Source organism: Pituophis catenifer, unplaced genomic scaffold (assembly GCF_029215685.1).
Source record: "Pituophis catenifer annectens isolate HBS135680 unplaced genomic scaffold, rPitCat1.0.hap2 SCAF_7, whole genome shotgun sequence".
NCBI classification, from domain to species: Eukaryota; Metazoa; Chordata; class Lepidosauria; order Squamata; family Colubridae; genus Pituophis; species Pituophis catenifer.
Genome location: NW_027256887.1, coordinates 59,480,101 through 59,500,533, shown reverse-complemented (window position 1 = coordinate 59,500,533; position 20,433 = coordinate 59,480,101). Strand labels below are relative to the sequence as shown.

The 20,433-nt window shown below is 37.2% G+C and overlaps 1 protein-coding gene across 1 annotated transcript; it reads left to right on the top strand.

The window, feature by feature from the left end:
* Window positions 1-731: 731 nt before the first annotated feature.
* SEPTIN3 (septin 3) lies at window positions 732-14,087 on the top strand. Its single transcript, XM_070948097.1, has 10 exons — window positions 732-741; window positions 4,159-4,350; window positions 6,123-6,251; window positions 7,592-7,673; window positions 9,067-9,204; window positions 10,060-10,177; window positions 10,298-10,393; window positions 11,091-11,190; window positions 12,539-12,590; window positions 13,952-14,087. The coding sequence occupies exons 1-10, from the start codon at window positions 732-734 to the stop codon at window positions 14,085-14,087; spliced, it is 1,053 nt and encodes a 350-aa protein (XP_070804198.1).
* The last annotated feature ends 6,346 nt before the right edge of the window (window positions 14,088-20,433 follow it).

The window sequence follows — 20,433 nt, the reverse complement described above, 5'->3', positions numbered from 1 at the left end:
ACATATACCATGTCTTGTCATACAGTATCTTATTACCTCTTATTGTTGCCAGCATCTTGTGACGATGAGTGGATGCAAAATGTCACAAGATTTATCATAACCTCCTTGAAAGCAAGTGCCAAGATGAAAATCCCTGAATACTTAGATGTGAAATCTATTTCCTCTTTTCCTTACATGTGAATGCTATGATTGATGAAGGGGTTAATGATCCTCATAGATTAACTAGTGTCTGCCTCTAGAGATACTCGGCAAACAAAGCCATATGAATGCTGCCTGGGAACAGAGAGAAGGAAGGAGGGTGTTGAGACCAGGCAGAGAAGGAAACATTTATATATGTGATGGGGAGGGGACATGTTCCAGGCTACTGCTAACCCTCATATCCGAGCAGCACCTCCCTTCAGAAGCCAGTGCACAATTTAATGCACATCAATCCAATCAAGGTCTCCCAGATGCTTGAATGATAATGCTCTGGATCCTGGGAAGAGAGAGAGGCAGAGTGTGGGGGAGATTTTGCAGCGATGTTTAATATTCAGATCACGTGATCGTGGTAACAGCAGCAGCAGCAGCATCTTTTGCTTATCTGAAATATCCATTGGAGAAGAAAAGAAAGAGGGGTACGGGCACTTACGGAAAAAACAAAGACGACCAGAATCTCATAGGCACCCGTGGGGCAGGAAAAAGTCAGGAGAAACCCCACCCGAAGGTTCACAGCCAGAGACAAAGAAAGATTCATGTTCAAAGGTAGGTGGTTCCTGCAGGGGTTTGCACGCTCTTTCTGGATCTGGCTGAGCTCAGAGATGCAGGAAGGGATGCTGTGCTCTTGCATGCGCTCTCAGCTCAACCGTGCATTTGGGATTGGAATGGAGACTGACCACTGCTTTAATTCAAGACTCCCCAGAGAAGCCTGCCAAAAGGAGACGCTACATTTCTTGTTCATCTTTTCCATCTGGTATCAAGAGGGAAGCAGGAGCAGCCGCCTGCTGCTGCTGAGCATCAGACACTGAGGCTTTTGTGAAGGAGGGCATTCATTCATCCCAGCTGGCCCAGGGGTGTGAGTACCAATTTGCAGCTGCAGCTAACATTTGAACCCACATGAGAATCCTCAGGGACTGAGCCTGGAACAGGAATGGAGGGATGGTCATGGGGAACCTTCAGCATGGCAAAATGTATTGGTCTATGGCTGTTCGGTGGGTAATTGTGGATGACAGACCGGTATGACTTAGAATGCTGGGCAGTGGAAACAACTCTGGATCAGAGGAAAGGAGGGGGGAAAGGGGTGTGATGGGATTGGGGTTGGATAACAGGAACAGAACATCCATACATTAGCAGAGGAGAAAGAATGGGAGGGATAATAAATGAGCAAATACAAAGAACTGTCAGACTAAGGCAGTTTTTCCAAAACTAAAGCCACCCAAGTCAGTTGAACTAACACTTCCTACCCTCCCCGTTCATTGTGGTTCTTCTGGCTAGGAATGATGGAAGTTGTAGCACTGTCTATTTGGAGAAGAAACCAGGTTAGGGAAACTAGAGAAAGAAATATGACTGGTATTATAATTACTTGCAGATATTTTATGGTAATTTGAAATTGCTGGGTGGAAAACCTGCTTTTAATTTACACCACCATAGGCAAAGAAATGTATCCTACTGTCTTTCACAGAAACACAGTAAACCATCTCACATTAATCAGCAAGTTCATCCTAATCAGGGCACTGATCTCATTGAGTATCTAGCATGGATGGATTTTTCCCATTTACACTAAACCAGTCTTTTTGCAGTATATAAAAATCTATTCACAGAACTATGGCACAAGTCTTTTCCTACATTTCAACATAGCTTCAATATAGTATGAAAAAAGATAGGAGACTAACTGTTGACAGAATCAGCTCCAGTTTCAAAAGCTCGAACAGGCTAAAACAGAGACAGCCATCTGTTATAGATATCTGTGGGAGTGAAGCCCACTCTGTTTCAGAGGGCTTACTTTTGCAAAGGCATGAATAAGACTGTGCAGTGATTTCTTTAATAATTTAAAAATAGAAGTCACTATCAGATCTCCTGAGAAGCCATGTGAAGGGATTATTCACAATATAAAAGATTCTGCAAAGCTCAGGATCCCTTTTTTTGGAATCCAATAGCTTTGAAACTTTAGTCCTGAGCATTTGGGAAGTAACAGAGTCTTGATTTCATCCGTTTCTTTTATAAAAATGAGTTTGTGACCTACTTGAGAAGAGTTTCTTCTAAAACCTACATGTTTTTTGCATTGCATAGAAATTTAAAAAATAGTTTCTCAGTTCTGGACTGTTTTAGATTAGACTTTCTGTTAATAAAAGTGGCTTCCCCTGGTGTGAGTACTTTCTTCCCTCTGACATGAAGTTAGAAGACAAAGGAGAGATGGGAAGATGGAAGTGGGAAAGAGGAGAAAGAGAAAGCAACTTCATAATATGCTTCGATTGGTAGCAGTGGGAGCAGTTGGAAGCACTTTTGGAAACCTCTGTTATCATGTGACTCTTTAATTGCCTACGATAGAGTTTTTAAAGACTGACAATTAGAAAACCATAAGGAAATAATCTAAGTATCAAAAGCTTGGTTCCTGGGATATGTTCAATTTCCTTTTGAGTTCCTATAAGTGAAGATTTCCACACACACCAAGAAAAATGGCATATTGTTTATGCTCTATCTTCTGAAGCTACTCAGGCAAAAGCCAAGAGGAGAGAAGAATGGTTTCCATGTATGTGTGGGACAGCAGATGTTATAGATAGATGGAAGGGAGGGAGGGAGGGAGGGAGGGAGGGAGGGAGGGAGAGATGAGATAGATAGATAGATAGATAGATAGATAGATAGATAGAAAGAAAGAAAGAAAGAAAGAAAGAAAGAAAGAAAGAAAGAAAGAAAGAAAGAAAGACAGACAGACAGACAGACAGACTAATTTAAGTTTGGCAACAACTCCACTGTGTGACTTCCAAGGGTTTGGAGAAACTGAATTGAATAAGTATTTTGTTCTGAAGACAAATATTTAAATGTATTATGCCTATGCAAGACAAGCATATGACATGGTGTACTTCCATGAGCTAAGCTGTGATAGCAGGGGGAAGAAGCAAGACAGTGCCATGACTATCAGCATGGTTAACTGGAGCTGCCATCAATTTTTTGATCCTGCCCCACCACTCCCAACCCTATGGGTGCTCTTGGAGTTCTCATTTAAAAAATGACGAAGAAAAAGTTCTCTAGTAACCCACAAATTATATCACAAACTGAGATTGGGAAATGATTAAAAAAATTGCCAATTCTGTTTGGCTAGCTCAATTTGACTCCCACATCTGCAGATTCTTTTCTATAGTAAAGTAAAGTCTGACATCAGTCTTAAACAACATTACCCATTTATTGAAGCAGGGCTGAAGATTCAGTGCAAATGGCAGTTGAAAATAATAGGAAAAAGAATTATTCAGAGGAGGAATGTTCCTGTCAATGAATAATGTTTTGGATCTTTTTCAGTCTCTCAGATACATTGGCCTGCAAGTCCCATAACTCCCAGCAAGGAATAATAAATTGGGAAATAGCATGGCCATTTTAATCCAAACAATCCAAGGCAATCAAGTAGAGGTAGCCGATCAATCCAAATAATTATTTTTAGTAGAGTATTAGTAGAAATAGTAGTAGTAGTAGTAGTAGTAGTAGTAGTAGTAGTAGAGCATGGTGGCTCATGTAGTTAGCACACTGTTCTGATGATTGGCAGGTTCATGTTTGAGACCCAGTTGCTGACGTATGGCAGTGTGAGCTCTAGTCATTCGTTCCAGTTCCTGCCGACCCAGCAATTCAAAAGTGGGCAACTACAAGTAGATAGTTGAATACCACTTCAGTGGGCAACTTAATGGGAACATGAAAAGAGCCCCCACAGTGAAGTCAAATTCAATAGGTGAACTGAACAGCACCATTTGAACTGGCAGTTAATGTACAGCAGAAAAAAAGACAGGTGGAAATTGTTTTCCTGATGACTTGGGTCAGGCAGAGGGCAATGTCATGTGTTCCTGCAAAATATGTCAATGACCCATACTCAAGACAGGGCAAAAAGTGGTCAGGAATATCAACCCCAAGAACCAGTGCTTATTATATTCAACTTGCTTGTGGCACATAATTTAATTTTTATTTTCCTTCCATCTGTAGGTTCAGCAGATACCAAGTCTGAAGCAGTTATGTCTGAACTGGTACCAGAGCCACGGCAAAAGCCGGTAGTACCAATGAAACCTGTCAGTATTAATTCCAACCTACTGGGTTACATTGGGATTGACACTATCATAGAGCAAATGCGGAAGAAGACCATGAAAACCGGATTTGACTTCAACATCATGGTTGTAGGTAGGAAAGATTGGTTCACAGGCTTGGGGTAGGAGAGACTTCATCTGGGTACTCTCTTTGAGGTTGCCTTGCAGCATTTCCTACAAGCATGACTATTTCCTTGAGGCTCTACTTCTGCTACTGATTGTTGCCCTACCAAACAGGTATCTCTTCCTAAATAGTTCTTTCTTTTGAACTAGCATTACCTCTTATGGCAATCAGTAACCAAGCTTAAACCAGCCTTTGCCTGGATGAATATCCCCCAAGCAAGTTTACGCTATGGCTGCTTCCACATGACAGTTTTAAACTGCTTGTCTCTACTTAAACCAGTTGGAAATTACATTGACAAGAGTGTTGGCCAGGCAATAATCACAGACCCTGATTGACAGATTCCCTTGCTTCCCCCCCCCCCACATTACCCATGCCAGGAAAGCATCTTTACTTTTTTGGGGGGGAGGAGAAGTTTAAAGACAATGTGGCTTTTATCTGAGCTGCCTCCATTGATTCCTTCTTGTGCTTGACATTTTCTAATCCAGCACAAGATTATTTCAGTTTTACTGTTCTTCCTGACATTTATGCCAGAAGAAGAACATGGCAGAACATTTGTCAACTTCACCTGGTTAAAGAAAAGGAAATTGTACAAAACAAAAACACAATATCAGACCACTCCAGCCTTTGGGTACATTCGTTAAGCAGTCCAGCATTTTACCTGTCCATCAATGAAAATCCTTTCAGAATAGGGGGCAGCCTTGCAGCCAAGCTAACATGGACATAGATATCAGTGAGCAGGAAAGAGGTCTTCCCACCAAAATGCATGGTAGCCAACTGGAGCAGAAGTATTTGCCTACAGTGAAATGTTGTGCTGCAGGTGGACAGTTCAAATCCACTTGCAGAGGCATAAAGAAAACACAACTTTTGTGGTATAGTTGCCTTCTCAGTGGATTTGGACAAAGTTACCTGCTTCTGTCATCAAGAAAAAGCGGCGGGGGAGGGAGGGAAGACTTCTCACATCTGGCAAGGAGAATGTGCAAATGAGTTTTACAGCTCTCAAACTCCATAGCCAGCATGGGCAACAGCAGTTCTGATTCCAGCATGACTGGAAGGTACCAAGTTGAGAAAAGCTGTCAGTGTTTGTTTATTATGTTTTAACTCTACCCAATGGTCCTTTTTTCACTAGCAGTTTACCATTCAGCATTTACTGTGACAATTAAACAGAGATCCTTAAACAGAGACAGAGAGTTGTCTGGATTATGCACCCTTTTGTGTTCTTAGGGTTGATAACCAAGTTATTGTTTTCATATATTTCAGACAGGTAGTTGGTCAAAATCTGATTAATGGTTAATATATCTAGTTGGCCAGTAACTTAAGTGAGGAGTGTAACTACGTTTTCCCACATGCCTAGAATACACCCCAAATCACACATTGCAAAAATGGTCATTTCCATGAGATAGGCAGCTATATAAATCCTGTGTGTTTGTGTGTGTATTCTTAGGCTCACTGGCATGACCTAACTGGCCTAAACAGGATAAATCTGTTCTTATAGGAAGGATTGATGTAAGATTATTACTATTTTAACTCAGGGCTGAGACAAGATATGGCCTATGTTGTGCAATCAATGAGGAACATTGGGATTGATGGGGGTATACTCTGCAAGTGAAGAAAAAGCCATTAAAAGGACCTCCCTGAGAGGAATTGGTAGTCAAAGCAATAATAATAAACAAACAAACAAATACAGTAGCAATTTATACTAGCCAAACACCAATTTTGTATTGATTGTATGTTGTTTCCCCTAGGCCAAAGTGGACTTGGAAAATCAACACTTGTAAACACCCTGTTCAAATCCCAAGTAAGCAGGAAGTCTTCAGGCTGGAACCGTGAGGAGAAGATCCCCAAGACTGTAGAGATCAAGGCTATTGGGCATGGTAAAAGCCAGTTCTTCCTAGTATGCAGATAAACTGTGGCTTATTGTGCCAGGCTTTTAAGCCGTTTCTTTATTATCTACAAAAGGAATTAGGGTCAGAGCAGCATGGCTTTTAAAAGAAGGGACTGAATAGAACTCTTTGCCTTTTCTTCATCTAGTAATTTGGGTTCTGTCTCCCAGGAGAATGACAAGAATCTGAAAGAATTTGCTGTGCTATTCCAGTTCTAGGGAGTGGGGTGCTCAGCTAATTTTTTAAAATTATTATTTCTGTACTTCAAATATATAGTAGTTGTAACAATAGATGAAGGGCCAGTTCCGGGGAAAATGCCAGGCTAAATAGAATCAAAATTGGGTGGTAGTCTGACAGACAAAACAGTAGTTTTCCTGGGGTAGATATGCAATGGCAGAATTTTAAAATGTGAAAAGCAACCCACCTACTTGCCAAAAGGAGACTTCACTGCACTTACTTCCCTTGCTCAATTACCTATAACATGAAACTCTAAGTAAAACAACCATATTTCTTGACACAAAGGAAATATAATAATGTAAGGGACAGTGATGCTGTGATACTGGCCTCATCTCTTTGCTCCCGTTTCTTAAGTAACACAGATTGGTATATTACATTTGATTCCATTCTGTAGACACAGGTTTGAATATGTATGGTTGCTTCTGGAAAGAGTATATACAGTATATGCAAAACTTTACCATCTTAAGATATATTCCATATCTCCCTCTTATATGCTCTATTATCATCACTAAACTTTCTGTTATTCTATGCAAAATGCTGTATGTCAAATAGTGTTACTGACACACCATTGTTTAATTTGTGAAAGTGCCTACACTATACATTAATCACAATGGTGTAATTATTATATACTAGGAAACCTCCAGGCTAAAAAAAAAAATGGTTTAGGCCATAATGGAAAATCAGGCCAGGTTTATAGAAGCTTTGGAAGCACTGATATATCTAAAAGACCTCATTTATACATCTCTGAAAAGTTGGTCCAGTCTAGTATACCATCCGTTACTTATTCCATCCACCCTTGCAGGACATATTCAGGAATGTACAGTATTATTCAGGTATAATCCTATATGAATATATCAAAATACTGAAATTGGTCCCTCAATATTATCTTGGAAATCAACTTTGTGATTGTTATGGGGGGGGGAGGGTTTGCCTAGCTGCATACAATTTTATACATACTGTAGTTGTGAAGAGATGGACTGTCCTTATATGGATAAATGGAAGGGGGGGAAGAGGGAGGGAGAGAGAGAGCAAGGGAGGGAGGGAGGGAGAGAGATTAGTTTTGAAGATGAGTAACAGCAACATTTCCCCCCCAGTTATTGAAGAATGTGGTGTCAAAATGAAGCTGACGGTTATTGACACCCCTGGATTTGGTGACCAGATCAACAATGAAAATTGGTAAGTATTTTCATTTTTCACTGATTTTCTGTTTCAATCTAACTTTCTTTCCTCCTCATGTAAATAGAGAAGTGGGTAGGCTTTAAATATAGTAGAATTCTCAGTTGCAAATTCTGATTAGTAGACACAGACACAAATATTTTCAGAAATACCATACAGAAATATAGTATCTGCCTTGTACTCCAAGTTACTTCAAACTATAGTTTTGATGATATGATGATGATGATAAACAAATGCCAACAGGAAAGTTTTAACATAGGTAGTCCTTGACCTATGAGTGTTCATTTAACATTATGATGCCTTCAGACATAGTGTTTTACAACCTATCCTCAAAGTTACAACTGTTGCACCTCCCCTGCAGTCACATGATTACAATTCAGGCACTTGGCAACCAGCTGGCATTTACAATGGTTGTAGCACCCTGTGGACACAGTCATGATTTGCAACCTTCCCAGCTGACTAAATGGGGAAGCCAGATTTGCTTAATGATCATGTTTCATTTAACAACCACAGTAAAATGGTCATAAAATCAAGTCCGATCCCAATTGTGGTTGTAAATCAAGGACTATCTGTAATCTCATATTGGGTAAGTTATCTTTAACAACTGATTTACTGATTACAGTAGGTTAATTTCCCCCCAAGTGGTCGCAATAGTGGAATACTGAAGATCCCTTCAGTGTGGATTACTATGCTGCCAACATGAAGAGTAGTTGGGAAACTGCTTATATTTTAAAGTTGTAGTGGCTTAGAGACTATTGGTATTTTTGAGGAAAAGTTCTACCATCATAAGCATCATTATGCTTACTGCACTGCTAAATGACAAATTGGACATGCTGCATGAAGGACCCTACTTCAATATGAAAAACACGTGTTACCCCAGAGCCCCAAGCAACCAAAGCAATTTTGAATTTCCACCTTAACATACATAAAAATATCACAAACAATTTCAGAGAACATACAGAGGACAAATTTAGCATTAGTACATTTTAGCCGTTTTAGCAATTTCATATAGATATTTATTCCATGACCTATAAAATTATCCAGCTACTTTTGTTTTGTTGCTCATAAAGCATGATCTACTATATTTTGTTCCATACATGATATATAAAGTACCTCAGTAATTTGTTATAATTGGGAAATCTGGTGACACCATTACAAAATACAGAGATTCTAAAATCTAAATCTGAAATCATATTAGCAGGATCCCAATTTCATTTTGTAGTATCAGTTAAATCAGAATGTCAGATTATTAGGCTATAAAATGGACCCTGCCAAAAATCATTTTGGTCTTGTAAAATTGCCTGTGGTTTGTTTCCTCTCCAAAATCTATTAGCCCATGTCAGAATATGAAATGAAGGATTGTCTGTTTGCTTTATCTCTTCTGCTTGCTTAGCTGGGAGCCCATTGAAAAATACATCAATGAGCAATATGAGAAATTCCTGAAGGAAGAGGTGAATATTGCCAGAAAGAAACGAATCCCAGATACAAGAGTCCACTGTTGCCTCTACTTTATCTCTCCCACAGGCCACTCGTATGTATTTCTCCTAGTTCTGGGGCTGGTCCATAAGATGAGGAGGGGGGAACTGTCACTGATAGGTTTTATTAATGGAGGAAAAAAATACTCTCTTGGGACTGACAGGATGCTAGAATAAATTTCCCCTGTAACTTTCACAGCCAGCTAAAGTCATCTAGGTCAGCACAGATTTTCCAAAGATCAAAAAAAAGAAAGGGGTAACCTTCAGTCAAAATAAAATCCATGCTTGAGATATGTTGCATTTCTATACTTTATTATGCATATGAAGACCTAGAAGAGCTATTCCTATTCATTATAATTATTGTGTGCATGTTTCCAGGACAAAATATTTTAAGGCTGGTTCATATATAAAATTTTCAAAATTCAAGTGTACTGTAGGCAAACACAATGTTTCTAGATATTTAATATGTATAAATGTATTAATATGTGTGATCACACAGATATAATTATTTTACCAGCTCTATCCATAGTCTTTAGTAACTGATATCAGTTATGATTGCCAACAAGAGTTGTACTTGGCAAAACAGGCACTTACGTAATCTTCATATTTAGCACTTTACCTCAAGGTGCCTGAGGTTTTCTCTTGCTTATTTTCTATTCCTTGAAGTTTTTATGCTTAGAATTTATTTATTTTTTCTTTCTTTGCCAGTCAAAGTGTGTTCCTGATGGCCATAAATTAATAGGAAAGGGTCTGGAGTCACAGATAAGCTAGTTTCCTGTATCTTATCCCCCACCTTCCAAACTGGAGCTGAATACATTAGAGGAATTAATTTTATTAATTATTATTAAATTATTAAGATGCTTTTCCATAGTAAAGATGGTTATAATTGTCTAATCATCTTCTTCCTGCAGTTTGCGACCTTTGGATATGGAATTTATGAAACATTTGAGCAAAATGGTAAATATTATTCCAGTTATTGCCAAGGCAGACACCATGACTCTGGAAGAAAAGATTGAGTTCAAACAGAGGGTGAGTCTCCCTTGGGAAAGCATCTAGGAAACCACACAATCCAGATATTTTTCTGGATTGGGTCAGAAATGCTATCTGCTCGCATAGGCTTTTCAGCCTGAAATACTTTTTTTTAACCAGGTCCGTAAGGAACTAGAAGTCAATGGAATTGAATTTTATCCCCAGAAAGAGTTTGATGAAGACCTTGAAGACAAAGCAGAGAATGACAAAATCAGGGTGCGCCGTTTATAATTCCAATTGACCTTTTTAGTAGGTTCTGAGGTAGTTTAACCTTACATATATGGGTGTATGTAGTTATTGAGAAGATATAAACTTTAGATTTTGATAAACTATTATTTCTACTAGATTAAAATTAGATCATATGTAGCTTTTAGAGACTGAATCCAAAGTTGGAATGTAAGGAATTTTTATCCTTACATACATTTGAAACTTATGCATTTAGTGAGAGAATATAATTTTTTAAATACATTTTTACAAACTAATTTAATTATTGTTAGTTTAGACATATTTATGTCCTGCCTTTTTATTTCTTAAGATGCTTAAAGGAGTCATTAGTATTCAAATGTATTTTGCATTATACGTTGCATGTACTATGTATAGATATACTGTAGAGAGAAACTAGCAATGACAGCTCGTATACACATATTATTCTATAAAGATACATGTGATACAAAGGTGAAATGGAAAGAACCAAATCTTGACTTAGTCATGAAATCCAGCTGGGTGATTTTGGGACAGTCACTCTCTCTCTTGGCCCAACACACCTCACAGGATTGTTCTTGTGAGAAAAATAGGAAGTTGGATATGCTATTTGTAAAAACAATAAAGGTGGGATACAAACAAACGAATAAATAATAAAATCATCCTTACTTATACTAGAAAGAAGCAACTTAATTTCTATGTGTATTTTCAGCAGGAAAGTATGCCATTTGCTGTGGTGGGCAGTGACAAAGAGTATCAAGTGAATGGAAAAAGAGTCTTAGGAAGAAAAACACCTTGGGGAGTCATTGAAGGTACATAATTATTCTGTAATTTCTTATTTAGATGTCACTTATAGCAGCCAGTCTGCAAATGGTACCAGTTGCAATTTTTGTGAAGATTCTTCACAAAAAGTCAATGACCTATAAACATGTACACTATCTTCCCCAATGAATTAAATTGGATTCATTAGTTATTCATGATTTGGATGAATACATTGAGGGGTGCTTACTCGAAATACTGAATTATAAAATAGGAAAATACAGCAGTTATTTTCAAGGGTGAATTTTCTGTAAATAACTGGGGGCAGGGAGGGGGTGAGCAGGAAAAAGAGAAATCCCATTAGATCAGTTTTTAATTTTAAATATACAAGGAAAATCTCAGTTAATGAATAATAGTTTGATATTAACTTTTAAATGTTTTAAGCACTAGGAAGGATAATACATAATAAATTCTAACATTTGGGAAGCTTTTAAAAATGTGACTCAGTCTGAATTAGGACACAAAATGAGGAATAGATTACTTTTTTGTTTTGATGATATATGACACCATGATTTTACTAGAGTATTCATGTTGATTGTAATTTCTGATATGTTAACTTTTTATGCTTAGTGAATTTTTGCTTTGTGTTCATATGCTATTGTTTATAAATCTCTTAAAACCATGTGACTGAATTGACATAAAATAATTTATAATAAATAAGAGTTGTTAGAAGAATGAGTGAGGAAAGAATGTGGAAAGAGGCAAGTGAAGGCAAATTTCTCCTTCTCACAAATCTCTGCTCCACTTGCTTTGTGGATATTTTTGGAACCTTTTGCACAGCAGCCCATATTATTCAGGTGGTTTCCCCAATCGTCAGAAAAAGTTTTTGATAAACCTGAGGGCAGAAGTTGGTGGGAAAAGCATTTTTTTCCTAGTCTTCTAGGGAGGGGTATTTTTGTTTTAGATCCCATCCTGGCAGGCGTGAAAGATCAGGTCACTTGAGAAGGTTCAATTAAGGTGATTTATTGCTAAATACCTATGCATAAGAATCTTATCAACTAATAGTCAGCACCTGGTTAGAGTTAGGTAAAAGTCAATAGCACTTAAGGGAGGGTTGAATTTAGTTCACTTGTGGCTATGGCTATGTAGTAATTCTAGTTTGAAAAGATTCCAACTCTGCCCCCAGGTTCTGCCATTCCTTCTCCTAAGGAATTCTTGTGAAATGTTTTATGGAATCCACTACCATTCAGATAATGTGAGAGACCTAAGAATGGCAAGATATCCTCTTACATTAGTGCTGCTTCAGGCAAGGATTGGCCTTCAAGATTTCCATTCAGTTTTGTGATTCTATTACTGTATTCTTATCTAAGGTATGATAATTGTAATTTCCTTTATTTACAGTGGAAAATCTCACCCATTGTGAATTTGCTCTACTACGAGATTTTGTCATTAGGTGAGAATGACTTTTAAAGGTGTTGCCTATTCAACTGGAATAATTTACTGAAATAAACTGAAAAAATTAAATAAGCTATTGCCATACTATAGCATTAAACTGATCTTTGGGGAAGTCTACTGTAATTTCATAGGGATGCAGTGGCTCAGTGGCTAAGATGCTGAGCTTGTCAATCAAAAGGTCGGCAGTTCAGTGGTTCAAATCCCTAGTGCCGTGTAATGGAGTGAGCTCCCGTTACTTGTCCCAGCTTCTGCCAACCTAGCAGTTCGAAAGCACGTAAAAATGCAAGTAGAAAAATGGGGACCACCCTCTAGAGATGAGCACCGCCCTCTAGAGTCGGGAACGACTAGCACATATGTGCGAAGGGAACCTTTACCTTTTACTGTAACTTTGAATATTTAAATGACCTATCATACCTCAAAGACTATATTTCCAACAAAGAACTTGCTAATCTCCTCCCACCTTGCATAGGATGGGAACAAATGAAGTAATAAAAAGGAGAGGTGTAAATATTTCTTTTTTCTCAGTTGCTCCCTATTGTTTATAGTTCATTAGGCTGGCTAGATTTTTCATGAGCACAGTATAGGACAAATTTAGAACAAACAAAATAGTTCTTCAAATAATAGACATTTAAGAAATGTTCTGCCACAAGATGTGATAATGTCTTACAGTTATGGTTACAGTTCTAAAAAGGGTTACAGAAATTTATCAATCATATATTACAGTGATGGCTAACCTTTTTGCCATTGTGTGCCAAAAGTGGGGGGAGCGGGGGGGTCACGGGTGCAGGTGCCCACATCCATAATTCAATACGCCCCGCCATCCCACGCATGCGCACGTGACCCCCCCCCCCACAGTTCTCCCTGCTTTTGGTACATGATGGCCCGGTGGGCCCGGTAGGCCCATTTTCCCCCCTCCCCGGGCTCCAGAGGCTTTCTAGGAGCCTGGAGAGGGCAAAAACAGTCTTCCCCATCCTCCCGGAGGCCTTCCAGAAGCCAGAAACAGACAGTTTCCCGACTTCCGGTGGGACCGGAAGGACTGAAAATCAGTTGGCCGGTGCATGCATGTGCGCTGGAGCTGAGCTAGGGCAACACTCGCGTGCCCACCAATATGGCTCCGCGTGCCACCTGTGGCACCCATGCCATAGGTTCGCCATCACGGATATATTACAATCCTGAAAGATGAAAATGCAAGAAAATAGTCTTTAAACAATTTAAATATAAAGCTAATATTGTTGGATAATTTGACCATTTGCCATATTAAATAAATAACTGAATAGGAACATATGTGCTCTTGTATTTCTGTGTTATAACAGGATACACTTTTTGTCTCCTTTCACCTTTTTTTCACTTGTTCTTTAGGACCCACCTTCAAGACCTAAAAGAAGTCACTCACAACATCCACTATGAAACTTACAGGGCGAAACGACTGAATGACAATGGGGGACTCCCCCCAGTGACCGTAGAGACAGAAGAAAATCATGAAAGCAATTTGTGAATGATAAATATTGTTGTTTAGTTAATATTCAGAAGCATATTAACTATTTCTTTCATTCTATCTTTTTATTTGAATTCAGGTCTCTCTTAGAAGCATATGGGATATCCTTCATGAGTGCATGGGGGAAAGAACATGGATATGGATTTCCCACTTTCCCTATATGTCCTCATCTTGTTGTGGTTGGTTGCACAGTCAGATGTTTAGATTGGATTTGGCATTTTTGTCCATCATTATTATTATTTTTATTAATTTTGTACACAAAATTCTAGTCTTCCATTGTTTTCCAGTACTCAGTTATGCATCCTGCTTGTGGGAAATGTAAAAAAAATCCTGGACGTGACGCAAACTGTGAGAGCATGTGAAGCACCTCCAAGGGTTGGTAGGAAATGAGATCAATTTGCTATGAGCAGTGTGATGAAAACAGAGACATACTTTGGATGCAAGCGTTCCAGGTCTGGATACTTTGCATTGTGGTTGATGGTTTGTGTTATAAATTCACTTCTCAATGTAGAAATGCTAAAGTTAGACTGAGAATGGGATCTTACAGGCACTTCTGTAAAAGTAAGTGTAATGAAATCAGTGGGAGGAATTAGTTGCCAAGTAAATGTGTTTAGTTAGAATTAATAAGCAGGTGTAGATAAGAATGTCAGGTTTTTTACCCATTTCTTTCTCATTATCATAGGAGGCAAACTATTATAGAGAGATAAAAGCTAATCTGGAAATATTGTTTTCTTAGGACAGGGGAAATAACTTTTTTAACAGTACCACAATATTCCTTAAATCACCATTATGTATCTCAGATTCATACACACATACTGTCCACTCCCCAAAATCTGGCACATGATATTGTCAGACCTACCCTAATAAAGTTTTGATATTACAGTAATGGAACAATCCCTCTAGGTGTCTGAGGCAGCTGGAAAGGAAACAATGCAACATTTCCAACTGTGCCTTTTTGTCCTCTATAACCCACAGACTATGGGAAAGATGCTGTAGCTGTTCCATACTAAGACACTGTTCAGAAGGATATTTACACATCCTTCTTTCATCCTAAAATGTGGCATTTTAATTCTGACTCAGATCCTTGTAAGTTTGCCTAGGCAGTCAGCTTTCATTCAACTGCAAATTGTACTGCTGATTTCCAAATATGGAATTTGGCCAATGTAATCTAATCCTTAGAACTTCTGCTTTGTTCTCTTTTTTTAAGCAAAAGCAGGTAACTAGTTTATATGTTCAAACACTGTGGACAGAAACAGAAAACAGAAGTGACTTGTGAGGATCAGAATTTCACTGCCACATACAGAGCCACCATGTTTGCTGTTTCATGCTGTCTCCCAAAATATCATGATTATTAACCATTGTAACCCCACTTTTTGGGGGGAAAATAGCCCTCTTTCATTTTTAAATGTGCATATCAAGGTCAAATGTTCCCTCTATGGAGTTCTCCATAGTGGAAATGGGCTAACAAAAACATTAAACAATACAGAGAACAAAATAAGCTGTTTTTAGCTGAATCTGATGATTGTCCCATCCAGTTCTGTACTGTTTGTCTTATTTGGTAGTGGCTTCCTAGGTGTTGAAGCACGAGTTCTTCCCATCCAATCCTGAAGAAAACAAGAATTGCACACAGAATTCTTTACATAAAGAGTGTCTGCTCTTTATGATAGGATAAGGCTCTTTAAAATATATCACAGAAATATTAGAAATGGAATAAAATTTGTAGCTGATGTTATATAATTTATTGCTTAATTCAAACAATTCTAAGTCAGCAAACACTAAATTAAAAATCAAAGTTTAATCAGTAAAACTAAAGTTCCATGCATTAAGAATCTCCTTAACGAGGATATTTTATTGAATTGGAGCCACAATAACAAAAATCCAACAAAAATTCTTGAATTTACAAATGATTAAAATCTGATCAGAAATGGAGCAGAAGATGTCATCACAATATAGAAAAGTTGTCTGTAAATTCATCCATAACATGTTTTCAGTCCTTCCAAATAGATTTTTGGGTATAGCAATCTGGAAAAATTAACTACCACATATCAAGTTCTACAAAATACAATATACATGATTTTTTCGCAGTATGCATAACTATGTTGTATATAATAACTACTTAAATTAACAAACTTAATCAAAGAATAAGTGTTTTGATTTTTTGTTCCTAGCTTAGATAAATGTCAGGTCTCCTCCAAGTTAAGAATAATGTACTTTTCTAAAAAAAATAGCATAGAAGTGGTTTGTTGGAGCCTTCTTTTCAGATATTCTTTGATTTTTAAGTCTGGTTTCATCCAATGGAATTTAATCCTCTTCCATTAAGTCAAAAAAGGGAGAAAAAAAGTGTATTTGGAATCCTTCAAGATTCCAAGCCTTAGCAGAAGTAGTTGTTTGGACTCTCCATAAAACCTCAAGACCATATTAGTAATTAATAAGAAAATGTTTGCTATAATTTTGGATTTATTTCAATAGATCTTAATATACAGTCTGGGTTCACATATATATTACTGTAAGTTATGTGATTTGATTTTGATTTACTATATGATGTGAACTTAGTCATTCTAGACTGTAGCATAGTTTGTGATGTTGCAGTACGTGGGATCCTAACCTATTATTGCTTATTCATTACAGTTAATCGAACTGTGGCTTAATATGAAATATTAATCCAAATAATATTTGATTGAAGCAATCACTCAAACATAAGAATGAGAGGGACAAGTGTGTGTGTGTGTGAGAGAGAGAGAGAGAGAGAGAGAGAAAGAGAGAGAGAGAGAGAGAGAGAGAGAGAGAGAGAGAGAGAGAGAGAGAGAGAGAGAGAGATGGAGATCATTGAATCCTCGCTACATTTTGGTAAATCCATTGAGTGCTGCTTTATACCACAATGTTATTACACATAGGAAACTTGGCTAGTCCCAAAAAGCTAAGCAAGCTATGACCCTCTTGATATTTAATATATAATTACATAAATTAATATTTGGATAGGAAACTTACAGAAATTCCCAAGGATGTCCTTTTTTTCTGAATACCCTGGAAGAAGGCAAAGGCAAACGACTTCTGAATTATTGCCTAGAAAACAACTTGGATATGTCCATGTAATCATCAGCAGTTGAGACTGAAAGATTCAACTGATTAATACTTTTATTATATACTAGGAAGACTCCTAACTCCCACTTCTAGTTCTGACAAATAGCTAAAGGTAGATAATTTCTCTATTTCACATTGCCATAACACTATGAATTTATATGAATTGCATAAATGATACTCTTCCTAAGATTTGTTTTATAACAAAGGCCTAGTCAGTGAAACACATTTGCATGATAAGGAGGCAGGCCTTTCATTCATTTCTGTGCAGAATTACTTGCTTCTTTAACTTAGTTTAACCATTGGGAGGCTAGTTTGCTTGTAGGTTATGAATATTCTGAATTAAATGTAGCTTAAGTCTTAGCTGAAATGAATATGATTGTCTGATCCTGAGCAGGTTTTTGTGAAAGGGTGATTTACAGCCTTTCCATAATATTGCAAGATACAATTGCATGATGTTTCTGAAAACTATGGTCAAAGCCATGACAAATTAATGACTGCAAGAGAAGAAATGTTTCACTATAGTTATTCAGAAAATAATTTTATGAGAAGGATTGTCTTAGTATAGTATCCTTTGTCAAATATAAAAAAGATAATAGAGCAATTGCATAGATATTTATTCAGAAGTAAGTCCCACTTTTGTTCAATATATTTAAGTGTGAACACTAATATATTCTAATATAATTGTGGAAATATAAAGCTATGTTATTGGAATGATACAGACTCAGAAACTTGATGTTCAATGGAAGAGGTTATCAGAGAATTCTATAGTATTGTGCTGATTCTCCTAGGCATAAAATGAGAATGAGCACACAAAGCATAACATCCCTGGGCATGCTGCTTCTTTATCTGCTCTTTTTTAGAACTCTTGGGCATAAGAAACCTAATTGAAGAAATTCGAAGAAATTCTACTGCCCTTTAACATGCATTAGCATTATTGTGCCTACTATGGGAGAATAAACCTCAACAATGGTGCTTTAATTCATGCATATCGGCTATTTTTCTATTCACACAAATTCACCTGTGTGCCCTTTTCTCCTATTAATATTCAAATTGCCTCTGTCAAATACACATATTTTTAAATATATTAAAATGTTTTGGTGGCCAGTGTTCCTAAGCAACTCTTATCCATCTTTTCTAAACAGCTCATGTTAATACAGTACAAACAGTCACTATTATATACACACAGCAAATTTGTTAGGCTATTGGGATTGAGGAAAAGTGACAAGTATAAAGTTGCACTGTTACTGTCTTATTCAAGAGATAACTTGAATTCTGGGTTTTTCAAATCCCAGTCCCACTCTAACTACTGCACTGCCTTGCACTGCACATTATAATTATAAACACATTCTTCGCAGTTTAGTCCTTGGCAATGAATGCAGCAAAATATACAAAGCTCTGATGTTACTGTCCTATGTAGGTATGGTATATTCCAGATGAGTTGTACAAAGAGAAAAACTTTGATTTTCACTCTACCTTAAACCATTTCAAGTTTTATCTTCTTAGACTGTATATAGGAGCAATGAATTTGAGGTATGACATTATTGATAACTTGTCTTGGGGATCTCAAACTGAGTTTTAACAAGATCTATTTTTGCAGACTAATTCTGGTTTCCTTTACTACCAAGAGTAGTAGAATATTCTTGCTTATTGGTTTTACTTTTTAACAGTAAAATTAGCTCTAAAATTCCATCTTGATGCTGAATTGTGTAGGCCCATTTATTTTTAAAGCATTTCTCATCAACATCATAGCTAGACTAACTTTGCTGAGAAAAGCCAAAGATCTGCCTGCTCCCAATGCAGATCTTTGCATTTTAGAGCCAGTTGTGGGAGCATCAGGTATTCATGGCCATCTGCTGTATCCAATGTATGCACTATTACAAAATTGCCTTTTTTCAGTTTCATTTCCCCAATTCAAATACCTACATCAAAACTACAGAAATAGCTCTTACTTGAGCATCACCATACCACTGTTACAAATATATTAGAAAAGAAAATGCCTCATAGCAATATAGTGGTTTCCCCCCTTTTATGTTACATATGGGTCTGTATTGTAAAAATCAAGCCATAAAGAGAATACAGGTATAGAGAAAGAAAATATCCTATTATAATCTCTGAAAACCTTCCATTGCCATTGTGGATACCAAAATCTAATGAAAACATTTTGATAATGTAGATTGTCTTAGAAGCTAATTTGTGGAGAATTAGTATATTATACTATGACTGGGGTGGGTGGGGGTTGTTTGTATTAAGAAAACCAATTACGGGATTGAATAATGCCTAGAGTCTTTTGATATATTTAGCTCATTAAAGTATCACAATGACGTTTTCTTGTTACTGATCCAATCTTGTTGAAAAAAATACATGCCACAATGATGTAAATATTGCTAGACTTAATTTTTGTGTTCCACTGTCTGATTAAAATATGTAATTTGAGTGATTTATTAGTAGCTTGCTCTACCTCTATGGTTTGAGGTCCATCCCTTAGAATCGGTAACAGTTCCATCTTGATTCAGTTTCAGCTTATTATCTCACATCCTGTCCTTTATAAACTGGAGACATGCAGAAGCCTGGAGGAATCCAATGCTGACTTTGCAGAAAAGGGAATTATCATTAGGTATTGTCAACATATCTGTATCTAGTTCTAAATCTGCCAAAAATCATCCCAAGCAGCTTCATATAAATGTTGAATACTGCATGAACACTCTTACATTTAGTTATGTTTTGTTACTAATATACAATATTAACATTTACATTATATAGGTTTTCAAGAACAATTTGAAGTGCTGTTTTATTGAATAAGTCCTATGTAGTTTGACTTCTAGATATCTTCAGGACCACATCCTTCCAACTGAATCTGACCACCCTGTATATTTGATCCAGGAAATAATGCTTTGAGTTACCCCACCAGAAGTGTGTGATCTGGAAGTGTTTAGATGACTACTCCATCTCTATGGAATGGACATTCCAGGCATTCCCAATCTTGCTACGACTGAGAAAATAGTGACAACTCTTTTATTTTGTAGGAATTGGAATCTTAAGGTTTGTTTGTATTACCATTAGTTTGGTACGGGGAGAGAGAATAAGAGAGTATATAAACGATGCATAAATAAATATTACAGGTAATCCTCTACCTACAACCATTCATTTTGTTACAATGGCACTAAAAAAATGACATTTTTCACACTTACGACTGTTGCAGCATCCCCATGGTCATGTGATCAAAAATTAGATGCTTGGCAACTGGTTCATATTTATGATGGTTGCA